General features: G+C 41.9%; 2 protein-coding genes across 5 annotated transcripts; one reads left to right on the forward strand and one right to left on the reverse strand.

Annotated features, from left to right (window-relative positions):
* Nucleotides 1-1829: 1829 nt before the first annotated feature.
* Nucleotides 1830-27660, reverse strand: LOC105564066 (phospholipid-transporting ATPase ID). Of its 4 annotated transcripts, none has more exons than XM_012016165.1 (14): nucleotides 27544-27660; nucleotides 9853-9911; nucleotides 9504-9716; nucleotides 9119-9324; nucleotides 8879-9034; nucleotides 8044-8686; nucleotides 7268-7447; nucleotides 5948-6689; nucleotides 5683-5860; nucleotides 4492-4640; nucleotides 4077-4429; nucleotides 3612-3837; nucleotides 3278-3513; nucleotides 1830-3176 (listed from the first exon to the last, which is right to left on the reverse strand). In XM_012016165.1, the coding sequence occupies exons 1-14, from the start codon at nucleotides 27575-27577 to the stop codon at nucleotides 2757-2759; spliced, it is 3795 nt and encodes a 1264-aa protein (XP_011871555.1). In that variant the 5' UTR covers nucleotides 27578-27660; the 3' UTR covers nucleotides 1830-2756. The 4 variants fall into 4 exon arrangements, with proteins under 4 accessions (XP_011871555.1, XP_011871554.1, XP_011871553.1 ...); XM_012016164.1 differs by having other exon boundaries at nucleotides 5668-5860; XM_012016163.1 differs by having other exon boundaries at nucleotides 4492-4643; nucleotides 5668-5860.
* LOC105564065 lies at nucleotides 18146-19160 on the forward strand. The gene is made up of 2 exons (XM_012016162.1): nucleotides 18146-18666; nucleotides 19048-19160. The coding sequence occupies exons 1-2, from the start codon at nucleotides 18456-18458 to the stop codon at nucleotides 19137-19139; spliced, it is 303 nt and encodes a 100-aa protein (XP_011871552.1). The 5' UTR covers nucleotides 18146-18455; the 3' UTR covers nucleotides 19140-19160.

Below are 27660 nucleotides of genomic sequence, written 5' to 3' on the forward strand. Positions count from 1 at the left end.
CATTTCTCTTTAACATATAATAAAACAAGATATAATAAAACGACATAACAAAACAAGTAATTTAGACATTTGCTGGAAAATTTTAGTCTTTTTAGCTTCGTTAAAATATAAATTAGTTAATACTTCTGAAACTTATACAGCACATATAAAACACTTTAGAATTTGAGAATTCAATTTTGCAAATAATATAGCTGTAAATTAGATATTTATTACAAAATATAACACAACATATTAGCAAAATAAATGCACATATTAACGTTTATAAAAAAAAATGTCACTTGTGCATGTGCACATCTACATAAGTATATATTTTTTCCACGTAAAGAAGAAACATGTCCATATATGCTTCAATACAAACAAGTTATTATGACAGCATGGTTTCAATATTGACGAAATATTATACAATTCCACACAGTATATCGTTTTTATAGCTTATATAAATATATCTTTCAAATTATTTCCTTAGAATTCATTTATAAGTTTATTATTAATAAGTATTTCATCTTCACCATGCAAAAGAGTCATTCAATAATGTCTCATTACTTGTAATTCAAATTCATTTTAGAAGTAAATTTCTTCAGACTGAAAATATGTTTTGTAACAAGTAATATGAGATATAAAACTCAATTAGTACTTAAATTGAGAACGTGGACATTATACTAGCATTTCATGAATTAATGGTAATGTACTTTCTTCAACAACGTAATATTTGCCAAAAGTTTGACGTTTTATGATAAGCAAAGGAAAAACTTCAGAAACTTGTTTGAGAAAATCAACTTTTGTATTGCAAACTTTGGATGATCATATTATGTGATACAAAAAAAGATTGCTGTATAAACTACCGAATGCCTGCGCCTGGAACTAGTAAGTTGAAGTAATACACTTATTTCATAATTGTTTGTTATTGACATAGAAAACGAAGTGTACATTATATAAATCTAAACTAACGAAATATCACGGGAGCTCGAGAAACTCTGTGTAGTTTGACGATTAGGCACAATGTTTGAAAGCAACCAAAATTCTAATGTTTTCCGTTCAAATTATAGTTTGATTGTAGAACATACTTTCCCCGTACAAACTATCTCTCTCTAAATTTCATTGTAATATTAAAAGTAGAAATACATACTCTCTATTGTTTTACTACTGTTTTTTTCGCTTTAATATATTATATGTATTCAATAGTCAGTCCAAGGCAAACTTTATCAGCGATAGTGTAATATAATATAGCTACTATTTTCGTATTATTTTAAATCGATCTATCTATATATTACTTTCTTTTAAAAAATGTGTATACTTAACATTTAATATAATATATATCTCTTTAAAATATTTACAGTCAATTCTATGATACAATATTTTAAATCGTTTGTTATATTCATGTTTTATAAAGGCAATTATCAATGTAACTATTAATCTTATAGTATATCGTGTAAACGCGGTTTTTCTTTTTACAATAATAGTGTTCATATTGGGATAATATATAATACAAGACAGGATATTACAAGATTTTGACACCTCTATGCAATACTTCTATTATATACACAGTGCGTGACAATGCAAAATATTTCTTCCATTGTTACTGCATTGGTTTCCGATTTACGATTTTCAATGGACCGAGAATTATCCACAGAATTAAAAATACAATTAAATGTTGCCAACATATTATTCCAATCCATTTAGAGTTTTGAATGAGAGAAAAGTTGTTTAAGACATGTAAATTATACAAAATGTCTCAATTTTTCGTAATAAATTAGTATAATAAATTAGTAGATATAAATTAAAACATTTTATATCTACTGTACGTATAAACTGTAATAAAATGTATTCAATTAGTAAACAATTAAAAATTGATATAATTTCAGGTAAAATAAAAACCATATACATCTATAGTTTCTACTAATACTTGCTTTCAATGTTGTTTTATAATAACATGATGGAATCAAGATGTAATATAATTATCATTTTTCAACTTTTATCGAACAAAATATAAAAATTATTCATACGTTGATACTTAAGATTGCATTCACATGTATTAATATAAAATTTCATAACAACTAAAAACATCATAGTTTATATCGTAGCATAAGCTATTTTTCTATACAATTATACAATTATCGTAAAATTATTATTTACGTACATAATCATTGTGTAAACAAAAATGTAAAATCAAGTATGTATATTCCGTGCACTTACTTGGCAAAAGTGCAAAAATATAATTTAAAAAATATTGAACATGTAAATACATAACATTTAAGTCGTAATTATAACAAATCTATAAATGCTTAACAGTGACGTATAGACGTAAATAGCATATGCTACTTCTATTATAGTGTAACTCAATGTATCCCACTGGAATTCATTGTGTTAGATGTATGCATTAACGAAATTACATACATTTGTATTTTAACATTATTATCGTTGTTCATAGGCATCCGTTATAAATCGTAATATTTCTATTGGATCAAAAATTTCCTCAAATAAATAAATGTAAATTAAATGTAACGTAATCACAGACATCGATGCTTCAAGAGATCCTCTCGAATACTACATACAATACATCACTTACATCTCTCAATTAACATAAAAAAAAAAAAGAGGAAAAGAATGTTGGGAACACGATTTCAATGGGATACACCAGAATCGATAAATTTGACGCGTTCAATTTTGACTTAACGTCCGTAACTAAGTAAATTAAAAGAACCTCACTAGTCACCTGCACTTGAATGTCCACTGAGTTGACTAAAACATTCGAACTATTATAAATTAATCGTGTCCAGCGTGTGTGAATTTCTAGATGCGCTGTTGTCCTTTGGTGATGTTGTAGCAACGTTAACCTGCTTCGTAACATTGTTCGTAAACGGCATAGAAAACTTAAAATCAGCACCATTTGGCAATTTGCGCATAATTTTGCCAGATGTAATGAGCCTGCCGAAGCCCTCTTGGTGAGCGAAGGCGTAGCCCGAGCGTAAAGATCGCCGTGTACGTCTCGTAGACGGGGTACGCAGTATGTCCTGGCTTTGACGGGAACGCAGTTGTGCCAGTCTCTGCTTCAGTCTGACTCTGTCGGACAGTGTCGGCCTGACGTCCATGAAGAAGAACCGCCACGACAGTACCGGTATTACGAGAATTATACAGGATATCACCGTAGTAAACCAAAAGGTCGCCTCCGACATGGCCTGCGAGTATGAATCGAGTGTTAAATGCAATGAAGAGCTGCAAGTATATATATATATAGAGAGAGAGAGAGAGAGGGACAAAGACTCGCAACAATACGTACCATCGTAAGACTGCCGACGTAACTACCGCCTATGACAAAGTTGTAGAAGTAATCTAAAATAAAATACCAGATAAGCGAGCCCCACACCATGATGTGGTTGAAAACTGTCCAGTACGACGTGTCGAGGGCTATTTGAACAGTCACGACAATAACTAATATAGTGGCTACTACACTGCCCAGCAGCATGTGATCAGAAAGTACGTAGCCCTTAGGTGACACCCCGTCCTTGTATGTCCCTATCGAAGTACACAAGATATGTGTTGCATAAGTTTGCGTTGCTTTAATTTTAAGATATTGACACAATTTCTTTAATAATTGGATGTAAAATATTTACCGTAAGGTACTAAAAATAATACACAACTAGCGTAAAATCCATGTAGAGCGCTCCAGCAGAATTCCTTCTTGTTGAAGAGCAAATTTTGCAATCCTGGTGCGTATAGCTTCGGATACATTAAACTGTTCTTGTCGTTAACATCCTGATCGAAAATGCCAACTGCCAAGACTGGTAACGAGGTATAAAATAGATTGTAGACGGAAATGTACATAGGATCGAATACAGTCTGCAAGAAAACATACGCAATAGATGAACGTACAATCAATTATAATTGCGCGCAACCTGTGTATTATTTTCTATGTCAGAACAAAAATCTAAATGCACGTTCAAATTCTCGACTTCGGAGCAAGCTCTTACAAAGGAGTATTAAATAATATTCGCCTTCAAATCATCATCCATGTTTTCTGTATCATTATTTTTCTTACATCATCGTTATTATAGTGACGTAATTCTTATAGATCTTACCTGTGCGCTGAATCCGCAGAAGAAAGCAAACCAGATGTGGCAGAGAGTGAATGCGAAATTCTTATAAAAAAAATACCTAAGGAATTTACTCATTCTATAGTACGACCATCTGCCATGGACCAGAAGCAGCCTCTCCAAAAATCTAAATTGACCTATCGAATAGTCAGAGGCCAATACCGCCTGCAACCCTTCCTGCCCGCTGATACCAACGCCAATGTGAGCCGTTTTTATCATCGAGACATCGTTGGCGCCGTCGCCAATTGCCAGAGTCACTGCGGACCTATTTTTCTTAATCAACTCGACGACCATCGCCTTTTGCAGTGGCGTCACCCGACAACATATCACAGCTTTACCTGCAAGAGATTCGAATCATCGAAGAATTGTTCCTAAACACGCGTGATCGACATTGACTTACATTGGCTAGACACATCTAGAAAAAGCTGCTCCAGCTGCGGGTGTAACGCGTGGACCAAAGAATGTCCGTTGATCACTACTGCGAATCCTGTTGAATGCTCCATCTCGTGCTCATCCTGTTCGTCCCTACTAGGATTGTATTCGGTATCACTGCTGTGCACAGAAAATAGCTTTCAAAAGCAACAAAAGATGGCTATCTCTTCCCAAGACTAAGGATGAGCGGCTGGTATTTATGAAATAAACTCTAAAAAAATTTTCTTTACCTCACAATTATAATGGACACGGTTATAACAGAAATTGGACCGGAAATAATTAAATCGGAATTAATGAAATAACAGGAAATGTTGAAACTTCCTGCCATTAAAAAATGATGCACGTTAATTGTAAACAATACACAGTGCATAGTATTAATAACTATAGATACAAGAACGTGACACAAACAACATACCAGTTGTGTTAATATTATCACTAAGATTATTATTAAGCATACAGAAAGAGAAGGAGTGAGTATCAAGCATCATGGTAAATTTCAGTTATCTATAACTATATATATATTACTAAGTAGGATATCTCAGATATAATATATGCAGTATCTGAAAAATGTTCCAAGTGATTGAAAAAGGCAGATCTAATCTATCATTCTAAATATAGCCACATTGTTATATTATCAAAAAGAAGTAGAAAGTATTGATACTTTTGAGAAGTGGAAGATAATTTTGTAATGCTTTTTAAATACAGAGGGTATGAATACTATCAGATATATGCATGCAGATTGTAATTTCGGACACTTCGCGATGGACAAATAGAGAAGATGGGATATGCATAAACCAATGCACGTACGATGAATTAAGCTACCAGCAAAATACAATTTGTTGCATCATCCGAGAACAAATACCCTTATATAAAAACAACAGTTTTTCATTCTTGACGAAATAATTGTAATTTGAAAACTGCATTGCGAGATCCGCTAGCTTGGATATAAAGCATACGAGTTCTCTGCAGTTAAGTACAAGTTCTTAGGCAAGACTGTATAGACATAGAAAGCATTACATGAAACATAGTGCCACATTCAGGGTGAAAGATAGTTTTCTTTTCCTTTTTTAACAGGAATGCATTAATTAGAATCAGCAATAGAAGAAGTTGATAGGTTGTACTCCGTCTCTTTCATGTGCCTGACCTTTCCTTGTCCCACCTGAATGTGACAATGGAGAGAGTCGGCCGTTTCTGTTGGGTCGAGGCTGACTTAATGGTATCCAAATATCGCACTAATTGCGACTCCACGCCGTCGTAAGTGGTACCGTCTACCACGAAGACATCAGTGAGATCATCCGTCAACAACTGACACGAATATCCGATGTTGATAGCTGTCTCTGTACGAAAGAGTTTGACATACAAATGTTATTCTAGGAAGGCAAGCTCCTCTGTCCTTATAATACTCGTATGATCTTCACGCTTACCTTGTTTGTCACCAGTCAATACCCAAAGTTTGATACCAGCGAGGCTCAGATTGGCGATGGTCTGAGGTACACCATCCTGCAATTTATCTTCGATGGCAGTAGCACCCAATAACGACATGTCTTTCTCAATCTCTTCATAAATCGCGTCCAGCTTGTCGTCCCTATTTTCTTGGCTTAATGCCGCTTCTTGATGGCGTTGCTTCCAATTATTAAAAAAACTTTCGTCCAAATCCCTCACGGAAAGGCACAGTGTTCTCAAGCCTTCACCTGCAAACTTATTTAGATGGTCCAATGTTTTCGCCATTATATCGTCGCTGTCCTTTTTCAATCGCTCATAAATAACGTTATCCGCTCCTTTGCAGTATAATCGGAGTTGTCCATCTTTCCTCAAAATCACGGACATCCTCTTTCGCACATTATTAAAATCCAGAATGCAGAGAAGCTCGTAGATCTCTTTCTTTCCCATGACTTCGATCGTTATACTGTTAGGCGATCTCTCCTTGAAGACAAAACCAAAATTCCTAGCTGCGGATACTAAGGCAGCCTCATCGGGCGATTGTGCTTGATATTCGATCTTGCCGTTTTTCTCTTCCGGCATAACGGTATGACAAAGTGCTAGCAGCCGGAAAAAACTGTGGACGTCTTGATTTTCCCGTCTCACGGCTTCGAGCAGCGCGGGATCGTAGAATTTGAAGTCTGGTTCGTAGTCCTTGTTAAACGAGAAATCCAAGGGTGGCATTGTCTGCAAAATGTACGGTGAAATGTTTCAGGGACTTGGTATTTCGTTCGCCTACCACGAGGTTAATGTGAAAGAAAGTTAATCTTATTGGCAGAGATTGGAAGATCCACTGTTGTTAAAAAAGTAAGAAAAGAAAGCTAGACGGAAATCATATTACCCAGAGTAATGTACCTTGTTTCCATAAAAATACGTTTGTTGGGAGACCTGGATTATACACCGTTAACTGTATCATTGTTAAAGTATATACAATTACAAGAAAATAACTACAGATATTGGCTTTAACAGTGCGTTTGTGAGATACAAGAAATAAGTATAGCTGATTTATCTAGTTTATAGCGTAGTGTAAAGTTCTAACGTGCAGAAGCACTACGGATACAGTTATTGAGCGTGATAAAGATAACAGAAACGCTTCTATCATTTATACAATATTGTATGCGACAAGTTACTAAGTGCAACGATAAACAGATGATTTGAATATGATATATACAATTAGAACAACAACGGGATAATACAGATAAAAGCGACAGCGTATATAGATTCCGTGATCGGTGACAAGAGGTGCTAATTATCAACATGCGTACTGAAGACTTGTGTGGAATTTTTGGGCTGCCGTTGATGCCGGGTTCCGGTGTTGTACTAGACACCCTGTCTGCTTGCTCCAGAAGACGTACATTCGGACCACTTAATGGTGTATAAACTGGACGTACGAATTCCTGCCCGCTCTTCCACTGCATCGTCGCCGTTGGAACAGCTCTGTCCGTCTACATGCAGCACACACATGCTAAGAGTGATGTATATGAAATTTCTTGCAAAGATACGACCACGAATTGAGATAATATACATAACTGAAGACGATTAATCATGTATGATTAAAAGAGGAATCACGATAGAGACACTCAGGAATATTCAACAAATCACGTATGCATGTAATAATGTGCAAGGACATATTCTTATGCTAATTGCATATTAATGTAAATAGGTTTCAATGTGTCTTGCAAGAAGAAACAAAAAGGACGTTCTATATAGATTTTCGCATGATTATTTATAGCCTATAATTAACGATAAAATGTAGCACGGATTGTAATAAAAAGAATATAACATGTACAGTAACGTAACAATGTAACAATGCAATATGTAACCCCTCTATACAAATAACAAAGAATTTTCAGCGGAAGCATAAGACTAAAGACTTTCTTTTTCACGCAGCATTGGAAGCATAGCTAATATAATGCGGGTAACGAATTTGATTTTAGGTAATATGTATAACTTTGTAATAACATGAACATTTGTGTTTTAACACGTACCCTGTTGTCAGCGTCGAGGTAGGGATCTTCGCGTCAACGAGGGAACAACTTACCTCGCTCAAATCGATGATTTCACCGGTAACCTCATCAATGACGTCGCCGTAACACTTGCCCGCCACAGAACACTTGTTGAAAGTCATTATGTTCTGCGTCAACGTCCCGGTTTTGTCGGAGAATATGTATTCTATTTGGCCCAGCTCCTCATTTAACGTGGTAGTCCTTGCCTTAGCGTGCGTTTTCGTGGGCGCGTAGTACATTTCCTCGTCCCAATTTATCAAAAATGATTGAACGAATCGTATAACTTCGACACTCACATACAAACTGATTGGCACCACTGTGTTCAGTACGATAGAGTACGAAAAGAACACGAGTAGGGCAATCACTGTGGCACCGGTAATGGGCTCGCTCGGCACTAACGAGTCCCACGGTAGATACGCTTGGAAATAACGGCCCACAAGGCTTTCCCAAATACCACAGCCTACCATGCAGAACATACATAAGGAAAGTAAAAAAAACACTATTCCGATGATGAGAAGATTCAGCAGTCTATCTATAGAGGTCCTTTTAAATTTGGTCTTCCCTGAGTTTTGCATCAGTTTGGTATCCTTGCCCGCAAAGATCACCATGCCATAGCACCACTGCGTGTTCCTGAGCACACAGCCCCGTAAAATAATCTTGTCGTTATCCAATGCGTATCTGCATTAATTGTGAAATATTAGTATGCCGCGCGCTGATAAATAGTATCGCTGATAAACAGTAGTTAAGTAAACTTGACGCGAGCAAAACAAGGATCAGATATCATGAATTTCTACAAGAAGCGGTCTTCTGTGGAACATTCCGTTTTATCTGACTCTCGCTTGTGCTCCATTTATAGTATCGGTTACTTACTTTTTCCCTTTCCACGTTAGCGCTCCATCGAATTTATTTAATAAATTATTAGGGGTTTCACAAACGATCTCTCCATCGAACTGGCCGATTAATTCGTGATTTTCCATCATCTCGGCAGTTTCGGGCAGGCACTGACGACACTTCAAATTCGTCTCCCTGCACAAAGTTCATAGATGATTGCATCTTCGCAGAGGTGCACGAGTATACATTTAATTAAAACAAATGTTATATAAACGATACCCGTCCAATTCTGCTGTTTCGATGTAACAGAGGCCGTTCGGCTCACTCGTCGTTAGCAGCAGAACGTCCGCCGCAACAAACTGATCGTTCTCCATTCTGATTACGTCGCCCACTTGAACCTGCGACCATTTTTCCTCACGAAGATTACTTCCCCGCAATGTCCGGGATTTCCTATTATTTACTTGAGAATCGTTGCTATGCCGTTGCTGAAAATTACATTGCATCATTAAACTTCTGCAGATCGTACTTTCTATATAAAGTTTATTATATTTGCAAGTGTTTTAAATGCTTCTATAACTACGTCATCTATCTCGATAACGTGCTAGGACCTTTTCACGAAATGTAACAAAAAAGGTAACAAAGACGTCGGTCGCGGAATACTTACAAAGTCGTCATAGGCATCTTTGACGGCAGTGAGTGTGAGTACCCCTATAAGCGGTATGGCTGTGGTGATAGGGGTTAAAGAGGAGATGGCGGGGATCATCTGAAGCACCAACAGGCATAGGAAGTAAAAGTTAGCGAGCCGCTGAAATTGCTCGAACAAATTCAATGGTAGGAACGTCAGAACCGAATACTTGGACGTCTTGATGTAATTATTCTGCAAATCAATAGAGACATTCGTGTTCACACCAGTTGTACGTTAAATTCCTAATAATTTTTTCGTTGCAACTTTTCACATTTAAATTTAAGATTTGATCATCACCGAGTGATGCAAGAAGACATGGTTGTCTTACCGCATAATTAAACTGTGAGTTGTACTCGCGATTATTCGCGCGAATCCGCCTCTCTGTTTCTGTAAAAACAATACAATACACATTTATTGCGTCTGTACAGTAGTAGAGCAAGTATATACAACAACATTTATACATCAATGATTCTCATTAGATCGTACGGTAAATTCCCATATACTTTCGTTGCCATGAAAAAGAACGTTGCGATAAACGCTTAGATATTAAGGAAGATAAACGTTTCTTTACACAGCGATCAGGCACAACTGAATTCATTTTAATCGCCTATTATTTCCCAAGTTTCGATCGAGAACAATAAAAATAATAATTTCACGATCGTGAAATAGAAGTAGCTGCGCCGGATCCTTTTTTTTTCGCCGCTAATCGGTCTTATAGCCAAGTGCGTTGCTTTACATTCGCTCGTTATATATCTACTGCGACAATGCCACATAACTGGATAAACTATTAATCGTTGGCTCGTCGTGCGAAGTGTGGCAAAGTCCACTGCTGGTATTACCGCGAAGAACGATCGAATCGATCCTCGCGTAGTAGGCACACCCCGCTGTCACGTGTTCGTGAAAACTACGTGGGTGTTACGTAGTCCGGTTTCCTTATTTATGGAATTTAATAAGTCATTCGAGTGCCCAAGGTGCGGAGCCTTGGACAGCCGTATTCAAGCATATAAGTCGCTGAAATTTGCATTACACCTAAAATCAGTACCATCGATCGCCGCCGCGTCCGTTGCGTAACTTTGTGCATGCGCTTATTGTTTGCGGTAGATTTTAGTTTCGGAATAAAAAGTGACAGAAACGCTGTAAATGCGGCATGTCAGTTAAATGGAACGCGCACGCGGTCGGTGCCAAATCGTGACTGTGTCAAGGAAGCTCGCGCTTATATTATTCTTCCCGATGATGTAAAAATACGAGCTCGAATGGAAACGTACAAAATTGAATAATAATCTATTACGTTAAGAAGGCACTTTCTTCGCGAGACGTGCAAACCGAGGACGAAAACACAAGTGTACGTTCTACATAAAACACATATTCCAATATTTTGCGTCGTTTTATCCGTTCTGTTGAGCATCGTGAAATCCTATCGCTAAACAATTTGATTGGAAAAGAAACCTCACATCGTCACGTATCGCGGCTGATTATATCCGCCCTGGCGACTATACATGCACGTCGTCCGGAACCTTGACTCGAGCCAGCGGTGCGACTCCCAGGGAAAAAACTGCCCGATGATCTCGCTCGTGGGAACTCACCGCTGGAGAAGAAGGACGTGCTACGACCGATGCACTCGGTGGCGGGTGGCGAATTCGGTGGCGCCAACGAGGAGGACGATGCGGTGGTGGCGGAGCGGTACCTGGTGCCCTTCCAGATCACCAGCTTGCCCAGCACCGTCAGCAGGGACTCCCGCAAGGTGTTGTGCCGGCTGCCGCCGCCCAGGCTGCTGGACGAGTCCCTCTTGGAGCACTCGCCCACCGCTTCCACCTCGTCGGACGACGAGGCGAGGGTGAACGTCGCGTGCGACCGTTGCTGCTGCTGACCGCCGCCGGTTGCCGTCTGCACCTCCAGCTGCGACTGCTGCAGCTGCAGCTGCAATTGCTGCTTGCTCCGCTGCGCTTTCCGCCGCCTCTTCCGCTTCCTGCGACTGCTACCACCGCCGTCGTCCTCCTCCTCGGCCTCCTGCGTCGAGCATCTGCGCTGCCCGCCTGCCTCGCTGCTCCTGGACACCATCGTCGCCGTCGTCCTCGCGGCACCGCGACGCGTCGTCGCATCCGCCGACTCGGCCTCGCCGTCGCAATCCTTCACCTTATGGTCGCGCGACATGTGAACGTTCACGTTACTTGACTCACGTTCAAGGGCGGGTAGGAACGATCGGTCGAGGACACGCCGTTTGGCACGACAGATGCGCTTTTTCGTTCTATCGTTCGCGGTCATGGGCGAGGGCGGCAAGTCCCGTTGGTCGCGACGTGCATAGAAAAGATCGAATGGGAAGTGAAGAGACGCGGGGTAGAGGTGCAGTCGAGGACTGGTGGTCAAGGGTGTGCGAACACTTTATACAGAATCGTCCGAAAAGTAGCCAAGAATTTCGTGCTAATTGATTCTTCGAAAATTTTGTCAAGACGCGGCATGTCGTGATGAAACACTTGCCGCCTGACCAACTATTATTTAACCATCAGGCTTCTGGAGATTATTTAATACTTCTCGAGTGTAAAATAGGATTAAAATAGGCGCCATCGTTCGCTTCTGCAGATCTTGTTTGTTGACGCTTAAAACGAAATCGGCCACTTTGGGAAGCCTCGCGACAACTTTAACGTCATCTCGCGATATTGTATTTTTCTGAAGACTGCGTAAAAGAACGTGAGAGGCGTAAAATTGTAGATCTAAACCGATTCAAACCAGTTGAGCTTGGCTAATTGAATCACGGACGATGGAGATGCAGATATGTACATTGTTCGGGACAAATGTAAAAAAAGAGGAATAATTTAAGGTTGATACATCATTTTGCATGCACACGTTAACACGAGAAGAAACCGTTGTGGCGATATATCTACTCTTCGTGTGCGTAAGTATCGATCGCGCATTTTCTGTAAAGATAGCGTTTTCACAATTCCGGTGCAATTGATAAATTCACGTCTCTAAGATGGTCCTAACAATTAAGTATAAAAAAAAAACTAAGGCCCTACCGAAGCTATTTGCGAATCGTATCGGAATTCAATGAGGATGGGATCGTTATCAATTATCGCGAAATTTTGTAAATGTGATACCGCCTGCGCGATTGCACAGCGTGCGTCCCACTTTGCCAACAATTTACCATTCACGTAGGCCGCGTAAAATAAACCCCGAAGATCGTGGGTGCTCTAGAAAACGCGTGAAAAGCAACTCGGCGCATACGAGTATAGATCGCGCGGCACGCGTGCGTGAAAACATGTCACGGACAAAGCGAATCGAGACTTTTTCCGGTACTATCGCGATAAAGCTTCAGCACGTCGATGAACGTAAAGTTGAACGTCTATAAGAGCTTTATTGGCCGTTATTAAGCTGCGACCGTGCGCGCTGCCGCGTTTGATTTTTTTTTTCCCTTCGCGGATGACGTACGCGCGAGAAAGTGTATGTCAGAGTCTACGCCGGTGATCGGTAACTACGATGTTACAAGTCGCTCAGTATCGAAATACATACACAAACGCAAACCGCAAGACCGCAAGGAATACTCGTCGTATTTTTATAACGTTACAAGGCTCTTACCTCAAAAGAATGAAAGTCCAATCGTTATTACCTTTTTATGACTTTATATGTCCGATTGTATGAAACGTAATTTCGACTTTGTTTTTAATAGAGGAAAGTCCTCTATTATGAGACAGGTTTCTAATATGAGACAGCAGGTTTCCGACATCCAAATTCAATCACGAATCTTTTTTCGCGCAGATTTCGCTCCAAAAGCAATAAAATTCATGGTGGAATCAACTGACGATGCCTACTAATTTAACAAAAAAATATCGATACTAAAAATTTCCAAATTGCAATGTCCTGTAAACTTGTAGAACATCTAATTCCTTGAGAAGGACCACAATCGGTATGGTCGAAACGTTGGAATCTAATTAATAAAGACATCTGCCAGCCTAACGTCGTTGAACAATTCTTTCTACTGTTAACAAACTACTGGCGACTTACACTCTTTCGTTGTTTTAACAAAAAAAACCCCGCTATCCCATAATAGGAGACTTTCCTCTATTCGCGCCACTTTGCATTTTGACGACTGTTGAAATCTTCTGACGATTGAAAATTGTGACGATTGAAAAAATGTGTACGGAGCTCGCTTGACCAGACCGCACGAATGTTCGACCGACCGGCTCAAATGCTCCGATTTACTCTCGCAAGCTGGTTTCAAGCTACACGCGATGGTAATTCCGCGTGTAACAAGATTAAACTTGCATTCGAGAAAGTGCGCGGGAAATATCGATCAGTGAAGTCAAAACACTTCGCTAAAAGAGATTGGGATCGAGAAATTATTTCATTGGAAAATTAAATTACATATAATTACATGTACGCGCAACTTCGACTTTATATTTTAAATAAGCATTAATCGATTAACGCTAATCCCGTGTGAGAATTCGCTTGCACTTTGCGCAATTGAAATATTCACGAGTAGATATATCGCCGTGACAAGGCTAATCAATTATCTCCAAGCGCTGATCGTTTCTCCTCGTGTGGACAGGTATGAATGTCCGGTGTGAGTAATATGGAATGGGAATAAAAAATGAGTAAGGATGGGAATGCGTCCACGTTAATCGAGAAACTTGACAAATCTATGTGCTTCGCGCCGACATGTATAATAGCTTATTCGCGCCGGCAAAGTCGCATCCAAAGCGCATTACTTGTCAAACGGCACGCGGGCTAGCGAACGGAAGTCCATTGCATAATATCGAAAATTGCATAACTCTTCAGTCACGCCGTTGTACAGTCAGGAAGTCAAATTGCTCTCCCAACGAGTATTGTTCTCGATTCGACGCCGGACGAAATTAAAATTTTTCGCACGTTTCGCGCGTTGCGCCAAGTGTAAACGAGGCCGAATTATAACGTTATTGTAAAGGGGAAAAAGTTACGTTCTATAGAAACGGTTTTTAAACATTTTGAAAAAAAAAAAGAAGATTTGGCCTCCACCGTGTCTACTGAAGATCGTGCTCCAACTTCTTGCTATATCGCGTTACGCAACAAGGCAACATTATAACTATGTTAGATTGCGGTACGCTATTATTGCCAGATACTTAAGTTATGTAAGTACAAAATTAGACGTAAGATCCTGCTTGCTAATATAAGCTTGCAGATTATACGCGGGACAATCCGTCCGTATCAACCACATGTAAAAACTTGGACCGTGAAAAGTACGATCGATTTGTTACTATTAATTTTGAAAGTCATAAAATTGCAAAATGTAATTGAAAAATACTCTACGTAACGTCCTTCAAGTTCTTCCGACGAAAAGGAAAATCCCGGAGATTTCCTCCCCATCGGAAGCGTCGCATAAAAAAACGACAGCGAGATGTTAAGCATTTACTTGGTCCGAGTAGACACGCGGATTAAAATCTTGCCGGCGACCGCCCGACGATGAAATTGTCGAGCGTCTCGCATTTCCTCGAGTACGATCTCCTCGTTAGCGCGGCGAGCGTGACCGCTTCTTTTCACGACGGGTGTTTCGCGCGACTTCCGTTCGTCGCGTCCTCGAGAGGGGCTGAGGACTCACCTCGAAGACCTCGAGTTCCAGCGTGTCGACCTCGACGCTCATCGTCTATCCTACGCAAACTATAAACCCTCTATAAGGCCAACCTCTTCTGCCACCTTCTGGCACCTGAGCCACGCCGCCGCCGGCGGCGAGACGATGACCTCGTCCCCCCCGCTTCGCGCTTCGCCTCTTACATAGTTCTTCCACCTGGGGCCCACCACCGTCTTCTCGTCTCCGCCGATCATCGCGGGGCCGCATTAGTCCACCAGCTGGCACCTCGCGATCCAAATTCTGACGTACCTGGTCACCGCACCACCACCGTTCCCACCACTCGACTGCCTCTCGTTCCGGTGACCCGATTGACTCGGTCGTCCAATCGACATTCTCCCGTAGGGTCCGGACACCCGACGAGCCGCGCTCAATGCTGCGTACCACCCAAGCGTACGTCTTTCACCCGATAAGAGGCGCAATCGTCCGCCACCGCGTGGGAATCCCGCCGGGACCTCTCTCGGTGTCCCGGAGTCGCGGAAATTCCGATTCGCGAAAATTCTGCCTTTCGCAAGGCACGAAAGGCGCTCTCCTCGCGGCAAGGTCTTCAAACGTCCTCCCCCTGCGATCTCGCTACGTCTTGCTTGTAGTAGTAACGCTTCTGTAAGGAAATCAGCGATCCTGTCATCGAGATCGTGCACGGTAACAGATCGCGAGAGGACGACGATGTGGAAAAGCCCAAGCTTGGATTATTCACAATAGGGATGTTGCGATCGCTAATCGTCCCTTGCAGTCTGGTTTTTGGAAACTTTCCAAACGAAGACTGACTCGTTGCAATAAAGAGTGAATCGAGCACGAGTCTTGTAATAAAGTTTATCATTCATCACCCGAAATATATTACTCGGGGAAACTTATACTCGCGTTCACATCGACAAAACATGTTTTGGTATCGCAGTCAACGTTAACTTGCAAGTTGTACTCTTTTAATTGTTATACAGCCTTGGCGCTACAAGGGCTAATTTAAGCTGGCAACGCGTTGCCACGTGTAGGAAAAAAAGGAACGGCGTATTATTATTATCGTTGCCCTCCTTACATGCGGTAATGCGGTTTATTCATGGTTAGTCGCATTATCTAACACGCCTTCTCCTGATGAATCCTGTTATCAAGGAAGCAGGAAAACAATGGAATCTAGCCAGATTATTGTATTCGCAACCGAAACGCTCGTTTCCAACTAATTAATATTCCATAATTAATCCTCGTTCGTATTAAAAATACTAAAGCGATTTCTCTTTATCTCCAAATAAAAAGATTAAAAATATATCATATCAAGACTTATGTGTCAGAATGTTTCTGACACGCATCGTCATATTTTTAAGTCGACCATTGTAAGACAAGACAATTTGGCAAAGCGTACAGCAACTAATCGTTTCGCAGGATTGACGAATAAATAAAATAGCAAAATAATTGCGAATATGAATCGAATTGATAGACACAGGGGAATATACAGACATCGCAACGTAGCCGCCTGTATTTGACACGCACACGCCTGTACTTGGAGAAAGTTCTCTTAAAAATCCTGAAAATTGTAATACATGACATTTTGAAGAACTTTGAGAGTTTGTGAAATTTTACCGTACATTTTACTACACAGTTGGAAAATTTGTGTTTTCTTGTTAAAAAGAATGGCGGTTAAAATATTTCAACACATTCGTGTGTTAATTTAACATATTGTAATTGTCCTCAAATGTGAAATTATTAAAATAACTAAAAAGAAATATTAAGACAACACAATGTGTACTTATTTTTTAATCTTGCACAATACATACAGGTATGTTAATTTTACACAAAATTTATTTCAAATTATTTTGAGATTTGCATTTATTTTGTGTTAAAATATTAACAGAGTATTTTTAACATATCCATATTATGTTAAATTAACACAAAAATTTGTGTGAACCGTTCGGGACATGTGATATCTGTTAAATTTAACACAAATTTTTCAACTGTGTAGTAAAATGTATAGCAAGTATAATTACTAGTGAAATGTACGGTAAAATTTCCAAAAACTCTCGTAAAAATCTAGAAAATGCCATGTTGTCCGACAAGTATAAAATTTCCAGGATTAAAAGAAAATTCTCTCCGTGTAGGACTATTCTCGAGGTTAAATAGACGTTTTCCATCCTGGAAAACGTGCCATAGAAAAAGATCGCAACGCACACTTATCCACCCACGTGCAGGCCAACTATCGCGTTTGTGTGTCAGTAACCGGAGACGACTCGCGACGGACGGTGCGCGCGGTATCCCGTTTTCTAGAGGCGGCCGTCCGTCTCTCGCTAATTCCAGCTGGTACGCCCATGAAATCAACTGCCTTTAGTATTTATGCATAAATACCAATTGACCGCTCGGAAAGCGGCGCATCCGTTCCGCTTCTAGACTAGAATGACCTATCGGGTAACAAAACAACTGTGCATCGCGAAATGCATCTGCACTTCCGCCTCGTCCGTAACGAGCTTATCGCGAAACGCTGCGAGGGAAGAGGCGCGGGCGATTCAAGATTGCTCGCTCGAGGACGACTTCTGATAATAAGAATTTAAAACGAGCGAACGGCCCGACGGCGATCGTTCATTAGGCGTTAATTAACAAGTTGGCCCTCGTCTGTCAAGAGGCGATTGAAAAATACGGAAGTATATATCGGGGCGTATGTTTAATTAATAAACATAACGTGTGAGATAACGCTCGTTGAAAGTCGCCGTCGAGAGCAAGAGCGCCTCTCGTGCGCTAAGTACACGCGCACTCGAGCGAGCGCCGAGCGGATCCTTCGAGAGTAGCGTTCGGCACGCTCTTCGCCGTCCTTGATCCCGCATACTAGAGTGATGTCACCGTTCGCCGAAGCCGCCACCTCTGGTCTCGCGTCTAGCAACGAAAATACCCGGGCTTCCTCCCGAAATAATATAGCCAAACGGGCCTTGCGGTGGCCGCGCGTACTCCGAGCCCGAGATTTCCAAGCGTCCCGGCGCCGAAGCCCATCCGTCGATCGCACCGGAGACGCAATATAGACGGCCGGGGGGAGCTCTTATGTAAGATATAATGGTGCTCAACCGGGAAATCGTCCCGGCATTGCCGAAATAGCCAGCTTTTGCTCTCGCGACACACGTGGACGATGTGTTCAACGTATCGGAACGAACGATACATCGTGATTGTGAATTTAACAAAAGAGACGACGACTCGGCCTTTACTTGTCTCAGTCACCTCGAGATAATCACTTACCTAATATTTTTCGAATGAAAAAGAAACATCTTTTTTTTATTTTCAACCCGAAGATGAAAGGCGGCTGGGATGAAGCGAGGCCAGCTGTCGGTTTCCTTTCTCGCCCAGAGAAATCGTAAACAAATCGTTCTATGCTCGTGGGCGCTAAGTATAGAACGATGGCTATATGCGAGTACGGATATGGATATACGTTCGGCATAATTAGCCCCGGATCCTCTGACGCGGAGCGACGCGCGGAAGTCTATAACAGGGGCTTTCATGATCTCGTCTGGATATCGTCTGGAAGCGCGGCACACGGGCTTTTCAACAATAATGGAACCGCGCGGTACTCCACTTCCGCTGGTAAGTGCGTAGCGTGACGACTCTTTGCTGTTATAGCGGATTGTTGTAATAGTAGCCTAAATTGTTATTGCACGGTGAGGCGGCCATTCTTATCCACGTTTGCATAAACAGACATTTACGGCTCTCACCAACGTTGTTTAACGTTCGATCTTATTGTTAGTTTAATTCATCTTTTATCCCTTTCCAACTGTTCCCTTATAGAAAGAGACAGAGGATGAATTAAACCAGGTTCCAAGTTAAACGACGTTGGTAAAATCCAGGATTAGTCGTTTATCGTGAAATTATGAAACACGCGGAAGAGACCCTGAGTATTGTTTTCTGAATCGTGAAAATTATGGAACGAGCCTTGGGAGACGTTTGCGTGTTTTCTCTGAATCGCAGACACGAGAAGCCGAGTAAAAATTGTACATCGCGTCAACGCGAGGGCAATACTTCTCCTCGGCGTGTGCAGCCGCGACGCACTCACTCAATGAACAATCAAAGCCAGCGAACTCCCCAGGGCCTAAATTCCGTACACGATTACCGACGACCATCGATACGTTAACGACGTTTGCGCAGCTTTTCTATCATGTAGAAAAAGCTGCGCAAACGTCGTTAACGTATCGATGGTCGTCGGTAATCGTGTACGGAATTTAGGCCCAGGTCTCCCTTCAGAGACAGAAGAGAAAACTTCGGGGACACCCTGTATCGTACGCGTACGAAAATAAAAATTTGGACCGGCCAAAAACGTGAGCGACGAAAAGAGGAAAGAGAAAGTTCGGAGCACGTGCAATCTCGAGGTGCTGGCTCGCGACCGAAATACATATGCACGTCCATTTATACCTCTCTTCGCGCACGCGTCATGTATTTATTCCTCCCGTCAAAGAGAACTTTACAACGGTACAGATGATCGCGTGGCAAAAATGAATTATTATAATGATTGAAGGTATAGAATTAATGATCATTAATTCTAAAATAACTGGCGTCGAAATGTCTGCCGATTGTATCGGACGTCAACGGGAATCGTGTTACGCTCCGTGTACGTTACAAAGGTTGCCGGCGGTCTTCATAGTAATGATTGTAACTCGTAGTATTGACGACGAAACGTCGATGCGAGAGAGCGCGAAATAAATGCAACACGCGCTCTCTTATCGCTCGCATCAGGTGCATCGTCGTCATACGCGACCGTTTCCAGCATCCGAGATGCGTTGTGCAACTCGCTGACGGTGTATGGCAGCCTCTATCTCTGTAACGCTGGGTTTTCGACCAAGTTACCAGTTGAATACCTCCGCGTCTCAATTAAAACAAAAGCAGAAAGAAAAAATATTGCGACTCAAAAAAAATAGAGAAAATATTCCGCGAGAGTGCTCCGCGGGTGTTTTTGACGACACCACGATTTCGCCCGTCTCCATTACGTCATTTACGAGCTGCTCGACAATGCAGGGTCTAAGGGCAAATGCAAATTCGAAATAAATCCGACGCGTCCGCGTGCTCTTATCGCGCGTCGGCTGCATCGCGTCACTTTTTGCAGCATCTCGGGTCCGTTACGTAAGTCGTTGTATCGCTTTACGCGCGAGGCTACGGTGAAGCACTTCGAGGAACACGAGCGATACGGTGCTAACCGCGCCATAGAGCTTTTTGCACCTTCAGCTGCGGTAACGGCGACGTGTATTCGATAATTGGCACTCGACCAGGGCCTCCTGTCATTCGTTTCAATTATCTGGCTTTGTTGGTGACACAATCGGCTCTACAACACCCAGACGAGCAATACTGATGAGCCGGGTGCCTCTTTTTTTTACTCCCTTCCCCTCGTTCAACGCGGCTGTATGGTAATGAGAAACGCTGGCGACTGCGTGATGCAATCCAAACCCATTTAGATTAGCGATTATTCTTGACTACGCACGCAGGTTTCTTACGATTGGTTTCAGAAGCAAATATTATCTTTATAAGTGGAAGATGCTATTTTGGTCCCTCTATATTCCTTCCGAGCGAAATGACTTCTTCAGACGTGATTTATTACGATTTCATCAATCTGGCCGGGATTCAGACGAGACAAATTTGTGCAAATCGAAAATCCATTATTAAAAGCAACGATATTAAGACGATTATCGATACGTGTTTTTTATTTGATACGAAACGCCAGATGGATTAAGTAAAAGTGAAAGGACGGATTATTTTGACAACCGCACCGCGTTATTATAGACAGGAACTGCTGCCAAAAGTTGAAGAGACACAAGTCTAGCCGGCCTCACTCTCGGATTATCGCATAATGAAGCAATAATGAAACGACCCACGCAAAGTCGCAATTTCCTAGGAAACGTACGCAAAAGTGGGACGCCTAACGTCAGCTGTCGGAGGTAAAGTTCGCATGACAACCGACGACATTTTATTACTCAGGCGCGTGAGCCTATCGGAATTTGTATAATAGCCACGAATGTTGAGAAAAAAAACGCAATTTATTTTCTCAAGTAATTAAACCACTTTAAATCATGACTCGAAAATCTTTTTCGGGATTAAAAGGATTAAACTTTTACACGTTTGAATATCTATATAGAATATATTTATGTGGATTGTAAATCTTTATCTTCTACGTGTTCAGAAAGTCAGAAAGTAAACGAAATTTATTTTGATATAATTTCGAATCAATAAATAAATCAAGACGTCGGAGTAGCCAGCAATCTGGATATTCCCAAGATAAAATATATTTCGTTGATCGAAGAGCGAGAACAATTTTCGAACTATTTCACGTAAAGAATGTAAGGAACGCGTAAAGAGGGTCCGTCTAAAAAGTCGCAGAACTTTTTTAATAAATTCCCACGGATGCCTATATACACATATGCTTTTTTCCCCTCACGTGTATTTTTTTCCTCCGCTCCGACCGGCCAATCGATACTATCGCCGGCTGGTTGCTCCCGAATTACTCTCATTTCTGCCTAATTTCGGCAGATAAGCAACCGAATCGACAGTACGACCACAGTGTGCCGTGCTTTTGCGATCTTAAATGTTGGCACATTGCTTATTATTCGACGGAAAGTTTTGTTATTTCGAAGAGAGTGCCAGTGCTAACTTTGAGAACATTGAAGAGACATTTTATCAATGTTAAAAATAGTTTAGAGAAAAAAAACATAGTTGTATCAATATTTCTCCAGACAAATCCTACAATAGAAAAAATTCGCGCTAAAGTTCGCTAAAAATTCGAAAAATATTGGAAACAATTTTAAAAAAAGGATAATATAGATAGCATTTGACACTTTCTCTTGGTTCTGACAAATTTTCTGTTCGCGGTAAAAGCCTATAAAAGATTAACATGGAATCGAAGTAAGAATACGGGGCCGCGTAAGAATTTGCACAGTTATCATCAAACGTAAGTGTTGATGACACAACGCAGATATCAACGATATCGAACATATTTAATCGTCGCAATGTGTACACAAGGCAGCCGCGAGATATTAATAATAACTCAACTGTTCATTCCCTACGAGTGCCGAGCGTTATTAGGTTGCTCCAGTTTAAGTTTTCCAGGCCAACAGGCAGTATCATCGTCTTGCGTAAATCAGCGTCCCCGTACAGAGTGTCTATTGGCATTCCCGGATGTCCTCTCGATCACAAATTCTTTGACGGGATTGGACATCCGAGGTCTATTGAGAAAAATTGACGACTCGGGGCACTGCCAATTTTCGCCTTAAAAAATCTTGGCTAACAAATTAAATTATTCTTTAAGTAAACACTCGGGCTGACTAAACTAATTTAAGCTGGACCGACAAAAAAACAAGCTTCCACCGTCCATTTATATCTTTGAAGCCTAGCCAAAAATCTCTAATTTCTGACGTTGATTGTCACCGACGTTGATTAGATATTCTATCAAATTATCGCCGCGCAAAAATCTATTTTAAAGTTATCAACGAATGTCAACAGTCATTACAGCTGATGAAGTGAGACACTTGATGTAATAGGATCCAGATTTCCATCGGCTGCGGAGTTAAGCGATTAAGCAATAGCGGGTTAAAGTAAATTGCGTCGTTATACCCAAAAGAGCATCGGCGCGGTAAACTGGCTAGCAATAACTGATCCTCCTTCCACTTAATAGAAGACCTGCGCACGAGCAATGAAAATCGAAAACTTGTGCATTCGTGTTTTTCACTCTTGGCGCAATAGTGAGAACCTTTGGGGACAGTAAATCTGTTTACGAGACAATTCGTAAATGCATTTGCTTGATTCCTCCGGTCAGCGCGGCCGAAGTCTATACGCTTAGGATAAACGGAAGCTCGTTTTCAGTACAAATGGATTTCAGCCGGCTTTCCCTTATACGGCCACGAAATTGACAATTTGTCTCGCCGCTAGGCTCCGGCGACTTTATGGCCAGCACTAGGCATTTCGATCAGATACGCCGCGAATATAATAGAATTCTCGATGAGCCGCCTATTTACCTTTTACCTTGCAATAATTCAGCCACTAGTTGATTGTCCATCAGCGTGTTTATTATTGATCGGCGCGTACGTTTGTAAAGCGAGCGATATGATTAACGACACACGTGGCATCGGCGACGCTCCGTCAGGAATGGGAGCGTCGCCGTACGAAAAACTCCCCCCCGGGGGTGGACCCTCGTCGTCGTAACGCAAACCGTAATTTCTCCCGGCGAACGCATTTCCAAGGTCGGACTATGGTCGAACGAGCCGATAAACGTCGCCGTGAAATCGCGAACAAGTTAAACGACGCGTTTCGCGACACGCTGGAAAAGACTTCTAATTAATTAAACTTCACCGAGCGTTCAAATGAAAACGTGAACCTCATCCTGTCCCGTCATTCTCTGCGGCTTATCGATCGACCGGCACGCAAATGCAGCTGCAAAATCAACATCGAAAAAAGGTTGAGTAACCTACTTTTCATCCCGCGGCGAAAAGGAAATGCATTTTGCATTCGATAAACGCTAACGCGGCATCGTGTCCCTTTCAAGTCCCTGGCCGTTTCGAACAAAGCAAACGAATATAGAAAAGGAGAACGGCTAAGACACAAAATCTTTTCCCACGCTTCTTTGCCCTTCGCAAAAATTTCGTTAGCGTTTCCTCGAGATGTGCCTCCAACTATATACAGTTGGAAGATTTCCACGACCACAAGGGATGATCTGCACGATTTCAATGCCCAGCTCGTGGTGCTTTTCCACTCGTCATTACGTCGTTCTCGAGGGAGCGAGACTTCTTTACTCATCGCGCTCGCAACAAAAGCACCCTCGCCGACGTCGTTTTAACGATCGTCGTCCATGTACAGGAAGAAAAAGGCAAATTCAAGACCGAAAGAGAGGCAAGAGAAATAACTAGGCTCTGCACACATAAAGCTCCAACAGTTCGATTTGATACAGAGAGAAACTTTACCGATATTTCTCATTCGACTAGGCTAAATTAATTTTTCGGTTCCCGAAACCGACAGAATTCACCAATAATTTCATCTCCACCGGACTAACAAAAGCAAAAGTCCAATCGACGTTTACTTGCCAAACTAAGCTAAATGAATTTTTCATCTCCGGAACCAACCGAGTATTCGTGAATTAATTAATATCCACTGTAACAGTAAAAATAAAGAGCTAATCGAAGCTCCCCTTACGCAACTGAAACGGATCAATTTTTCCAGTGTCAAAGAAATTTATCACTTGATTAGTCTTCACAGAGAGAATAAAAATAAATTCCATAACAATTTGATCAACATTTCTCGATAAACAAAACGTTCTCCGAACAATTTTTGCTAATGGATCTTCGCTCTCTCTCTCTTGCTTTCTCTCAATTAATTTGCCCGTGTTCCCTTTTCGGGGAAAAATGTCTATGATCTCGATATATCGTGGAAAAAGAAAACGAGTATGGAGTCGGAAAAGAGAGGAGCCTTACCGCGTAAGCGCGTGCAGCGACGACGAGGCGCGTACGAACGCCCGTGAGGCTTTTAAACGGCAATCGATCGCCGTCGCGATGAGGTCAACGTTGGTTATCCCGAGCGTATACGCGGATCAACGGCGGAAGAGGTCCGTAGCTGGCAGACGGCGGTTTCGGGATCGTCGTATTGTCATATCAACGCCCTGACGAACCCCTCGATTGCCCACAAATCAGAACGGAAAGGTGGCTGTGGGTGCGATGACGTCGACATGCGTGATAGCGAATCCGTGTCATCACACCGTCCCCGTCTCGTATCGCCGAGAATGTCTGCGATTACGTTACGTTTTACGTGGCACGATCTTCTGCGCGCTTCAAACGGAAACGCGGTCGAGACGACGACGACGACGACGATGACGACGAGGACGAAACGGACGTCCGAACGGTCACATCGTCATTATCGTCGTGCTAATAGAACACGCGAGATCTTCTCCCCTGGGACACAAGTCGGAGTCGCGAATAGATCAGCCGGTGATTGGGCGGCCACCGTCTTTCATCTCCCATAACGCCGGCACTGACATTATTATCATCTTCCTCGTCATCAACATCGTTATTACAATCACCATCACCGCTGCCCCCGTCGTCACCGCCACCGTTGTCGCCCCACGAGCGCACCAAGTGCGCGAATCGACGACGACGGACGACGACGAGCCGGCGCGCGAAAGGACACCTGATTGACCACGGACCCGCGGACGGCGCGCGTACGCACAGCACCCACGATCGCGAATCACCAGCAGCGCCCACCGAGGGTTTTCGCTTTCTCTCCCTCCGGCGCAGAGGGTCACGGCGGCGCACTTTACCGCGACGTAACGAAACAGTCTAGTACGACACACGCACGGGCTGGCTGGCTGGTTGGCTGGCTAGCTGGCTGGTTGGTTGGTTGGGCTCGGGTGTCGAGACGCGCGACCTCGAGGCGTCGTCCAGCGACGGCGCCACGCGACGCTCGGCGTCGCGACGCCGGCGTTGACGGCGCGGCGAGAACTCGAGACGCCGAGCGTCGACGACCACAGGGGTAAAGAGGGTTGCTGTTGCACTGACGGTGGCGAACGCAGCTGCGGCTGGGGTTTCGATCGACCCGCTACGCCAGGCAGCTGGTACGAACGACGAGAACCCGAGAACTCGAGCCATTTAACGAGGAACGGCGGCACGAGTCGGTAAAAATTAACTCTCGCCTTTGAGAAGCGTTTCATAGGTGCTTTTCAGCGCGGCGTAATTTTGAATAATTTTTTTTTATTTTAACGAGAGTCGCTGAACAACGTTTTACGAAGAGGAAAGCTCAACTTTTCATTAAAGAAACAGTAGCTCTTTACTCATCTACAGAAATTGCGACTATAGCAGCTATTTCCTTTTCCTTTATATATAGAGAGAAGTAACGAGTATAGGATAGAATTATGAAGACTCGTAAAGCAACTTGCGAACAACATGAGGGATAATTTTACGATGATCGATATTATTTGCGTTTGTATTATCAAAGTACAGACATCGGTCAGAACGAGAATAAACGAAACCCGTAAGACTAAACCAATTTGGAAATTATCGTAATCTTCGTAATAAACGTTGTTTGTTAAAATTAGAAGAACGTGGCTGTTGTGATTGGTTCTCCTTGCAGAATATCCAGAGAGAAAATAACGGACCGACCACCGAGTGTGGCTCAATAGCGGGGGATTGCCGGAATAAACGCGTAGGTGGAAAAATTCCGCACAACGCTTTCGTGGAAGTACAACTTAATCACTCGGGGAGGTTGAAAGCAAAAGTGACGTAAGACGAAAGGCGCCCCCATTACTAATTCTCTGAACCTAAATAAACTGACGTCAAGAGGTTTCAATCGCGCAAAGTACTAAACTTATATAAGACGAACCGGGTCAACAGACCTCAAATTAAATTCCAAGTCGATATAACTAGAATACAATGAACGGTAAATATATTGCAACGGTAATTTAGCGTAGATAAAAAGAATATAAGAAGAACCAAACGTTTTAATCTTCTTTGAGGTCATCTTCGGTGGCGTTTAAGAATTAACACACTTACGTGGGTTAACATAATTATACGGTATCGCTTGCTCGCACAGTCCATTAATGCTACATTTTATTAAGCATCGGAAAGTGTGTGTATAATCGTGAGAAGATACAGTATATTAGACAACTTGTAATCATCTACACTCTGCGCAGCAAGAAGAGTTACACTTAATTTTTTCTTGCAGTGTCTACGACGATGAATCAAAAACAAAAAACGCAACATAGTTTGCTTTGTATTGCAGTATTAATATCTGCAAAAACTGAGTATGCTCAATGAAAATATGTAAGGAGAGCAATAAGCAAATCGTTTAATAATGAATATAAATGTTTTCAGTGCATCTTAAAGACACAAAGTTCAAAATTTTCTCCGCATTAAAGCTGATAGCTATTTAATGCTAGAGAAATAAAAGTATTCAAGACGTATCAGTATTTTGCTGAGCTGCTTTTTGCCTTAACGACCTCACGACATCGGTTTGTCGGTATTATTGTATTTTCTATTATTTTAAGTATAATAAAAATTATATAAAATACACTGGCAAAATACATTGCGCTTGTTTGATTCATCATTATAAATGTTTCAAGAAAAAATTAGACTCATTTTGTAGCGCGGGGCGTACATGCGTGTCATCAGCGAGCAGATGATGTCGGGGCAACTGGCACAAAAGACAACGTTCAAATGAAATTTAAAAAATTATGAGAGAAGTAAAATTAGAATTAACCGGTCGATAAACCAACGATGAGCCATCAAGCGATCGATACGCGTGCGTTTATTTCATGTATTTAATACTTTGCAGTAGAACCTCTTGTCCATAATGCAACTATGATGCATACATCATGTTGGATCTACATCGTACACATTTCCAATAAGAATCATTGATGTCCACAAAATATTATCGTAATATAGCGCAAAAGCGTCCGAGATACAACGTGCAACACGCGTCAGCAGATAAATATCTAGGATCACTCACCTTGCATAGGCCGCGTGGCAGCGCTGCGCGACATTGTTCGCGTGATTTAGTTTTAGGCTGTACTCTTGAGTTAGGCGCTTGTGGACGGAGTCTGTCGATGTGTCCGTCGACGCGGAA

This window comes from Vollenhovia emeryi, unplaced genomic scaffold, assembly GCF_000949405.1.
Source record: "Vollenhovia emeryi isolate VEMERY1.0 unplaced genomic scaffold, V.emery_V1.0 DF939169.1, whole genome shotgun sequence".
Lineage (NCBI taxonomy): Eukaryota > Metazoa > Arthropoda > Insecta > Hymenoptera > Formicidae > Vollenhovia > Vollenhovia emeryi.

Excerpts from the sequence above, each read along its gene's own strand:
- LOC105564065 (XM_012016162.1), top strand. The coding sequence starts at position 18,456 with ATGCTCGTGGGCGCTAAGTATAGAACGATGGCTATATGCGAGTACGGA. Across the intron at positions 18,667-19,047 it reads GCGGTACTCCACTTCCGCTG|ACACGAGAAGCCGAGTAAAA; the intron begins GTAAGTGCGTAG and ends TCTGAATCGCAG.
- LOC105564066 (XM_012016166.1), bottom strand. The coding sequence starts at position 15,314 with ATGATCGGCGGAGACGAGAAGACGGTGGTGGGCCCCAGGTGGAAGAAC. Across the intron at positions 9,035-9,118 it reads GAAACAGCAGAATTGGACGG|GGAGACGAATTTGAAGTGTC; the intron begins GTATCGTTTATA and ends AACTTTGTGCAG. Across the intron at positions 6,690-8,043 it reads AAATCATCGATTTGAGCGAG|ACAATGCCACCCTTGGATTT; the intron begins GTAAGTTGTTCC and ends TACATTTTGCAG.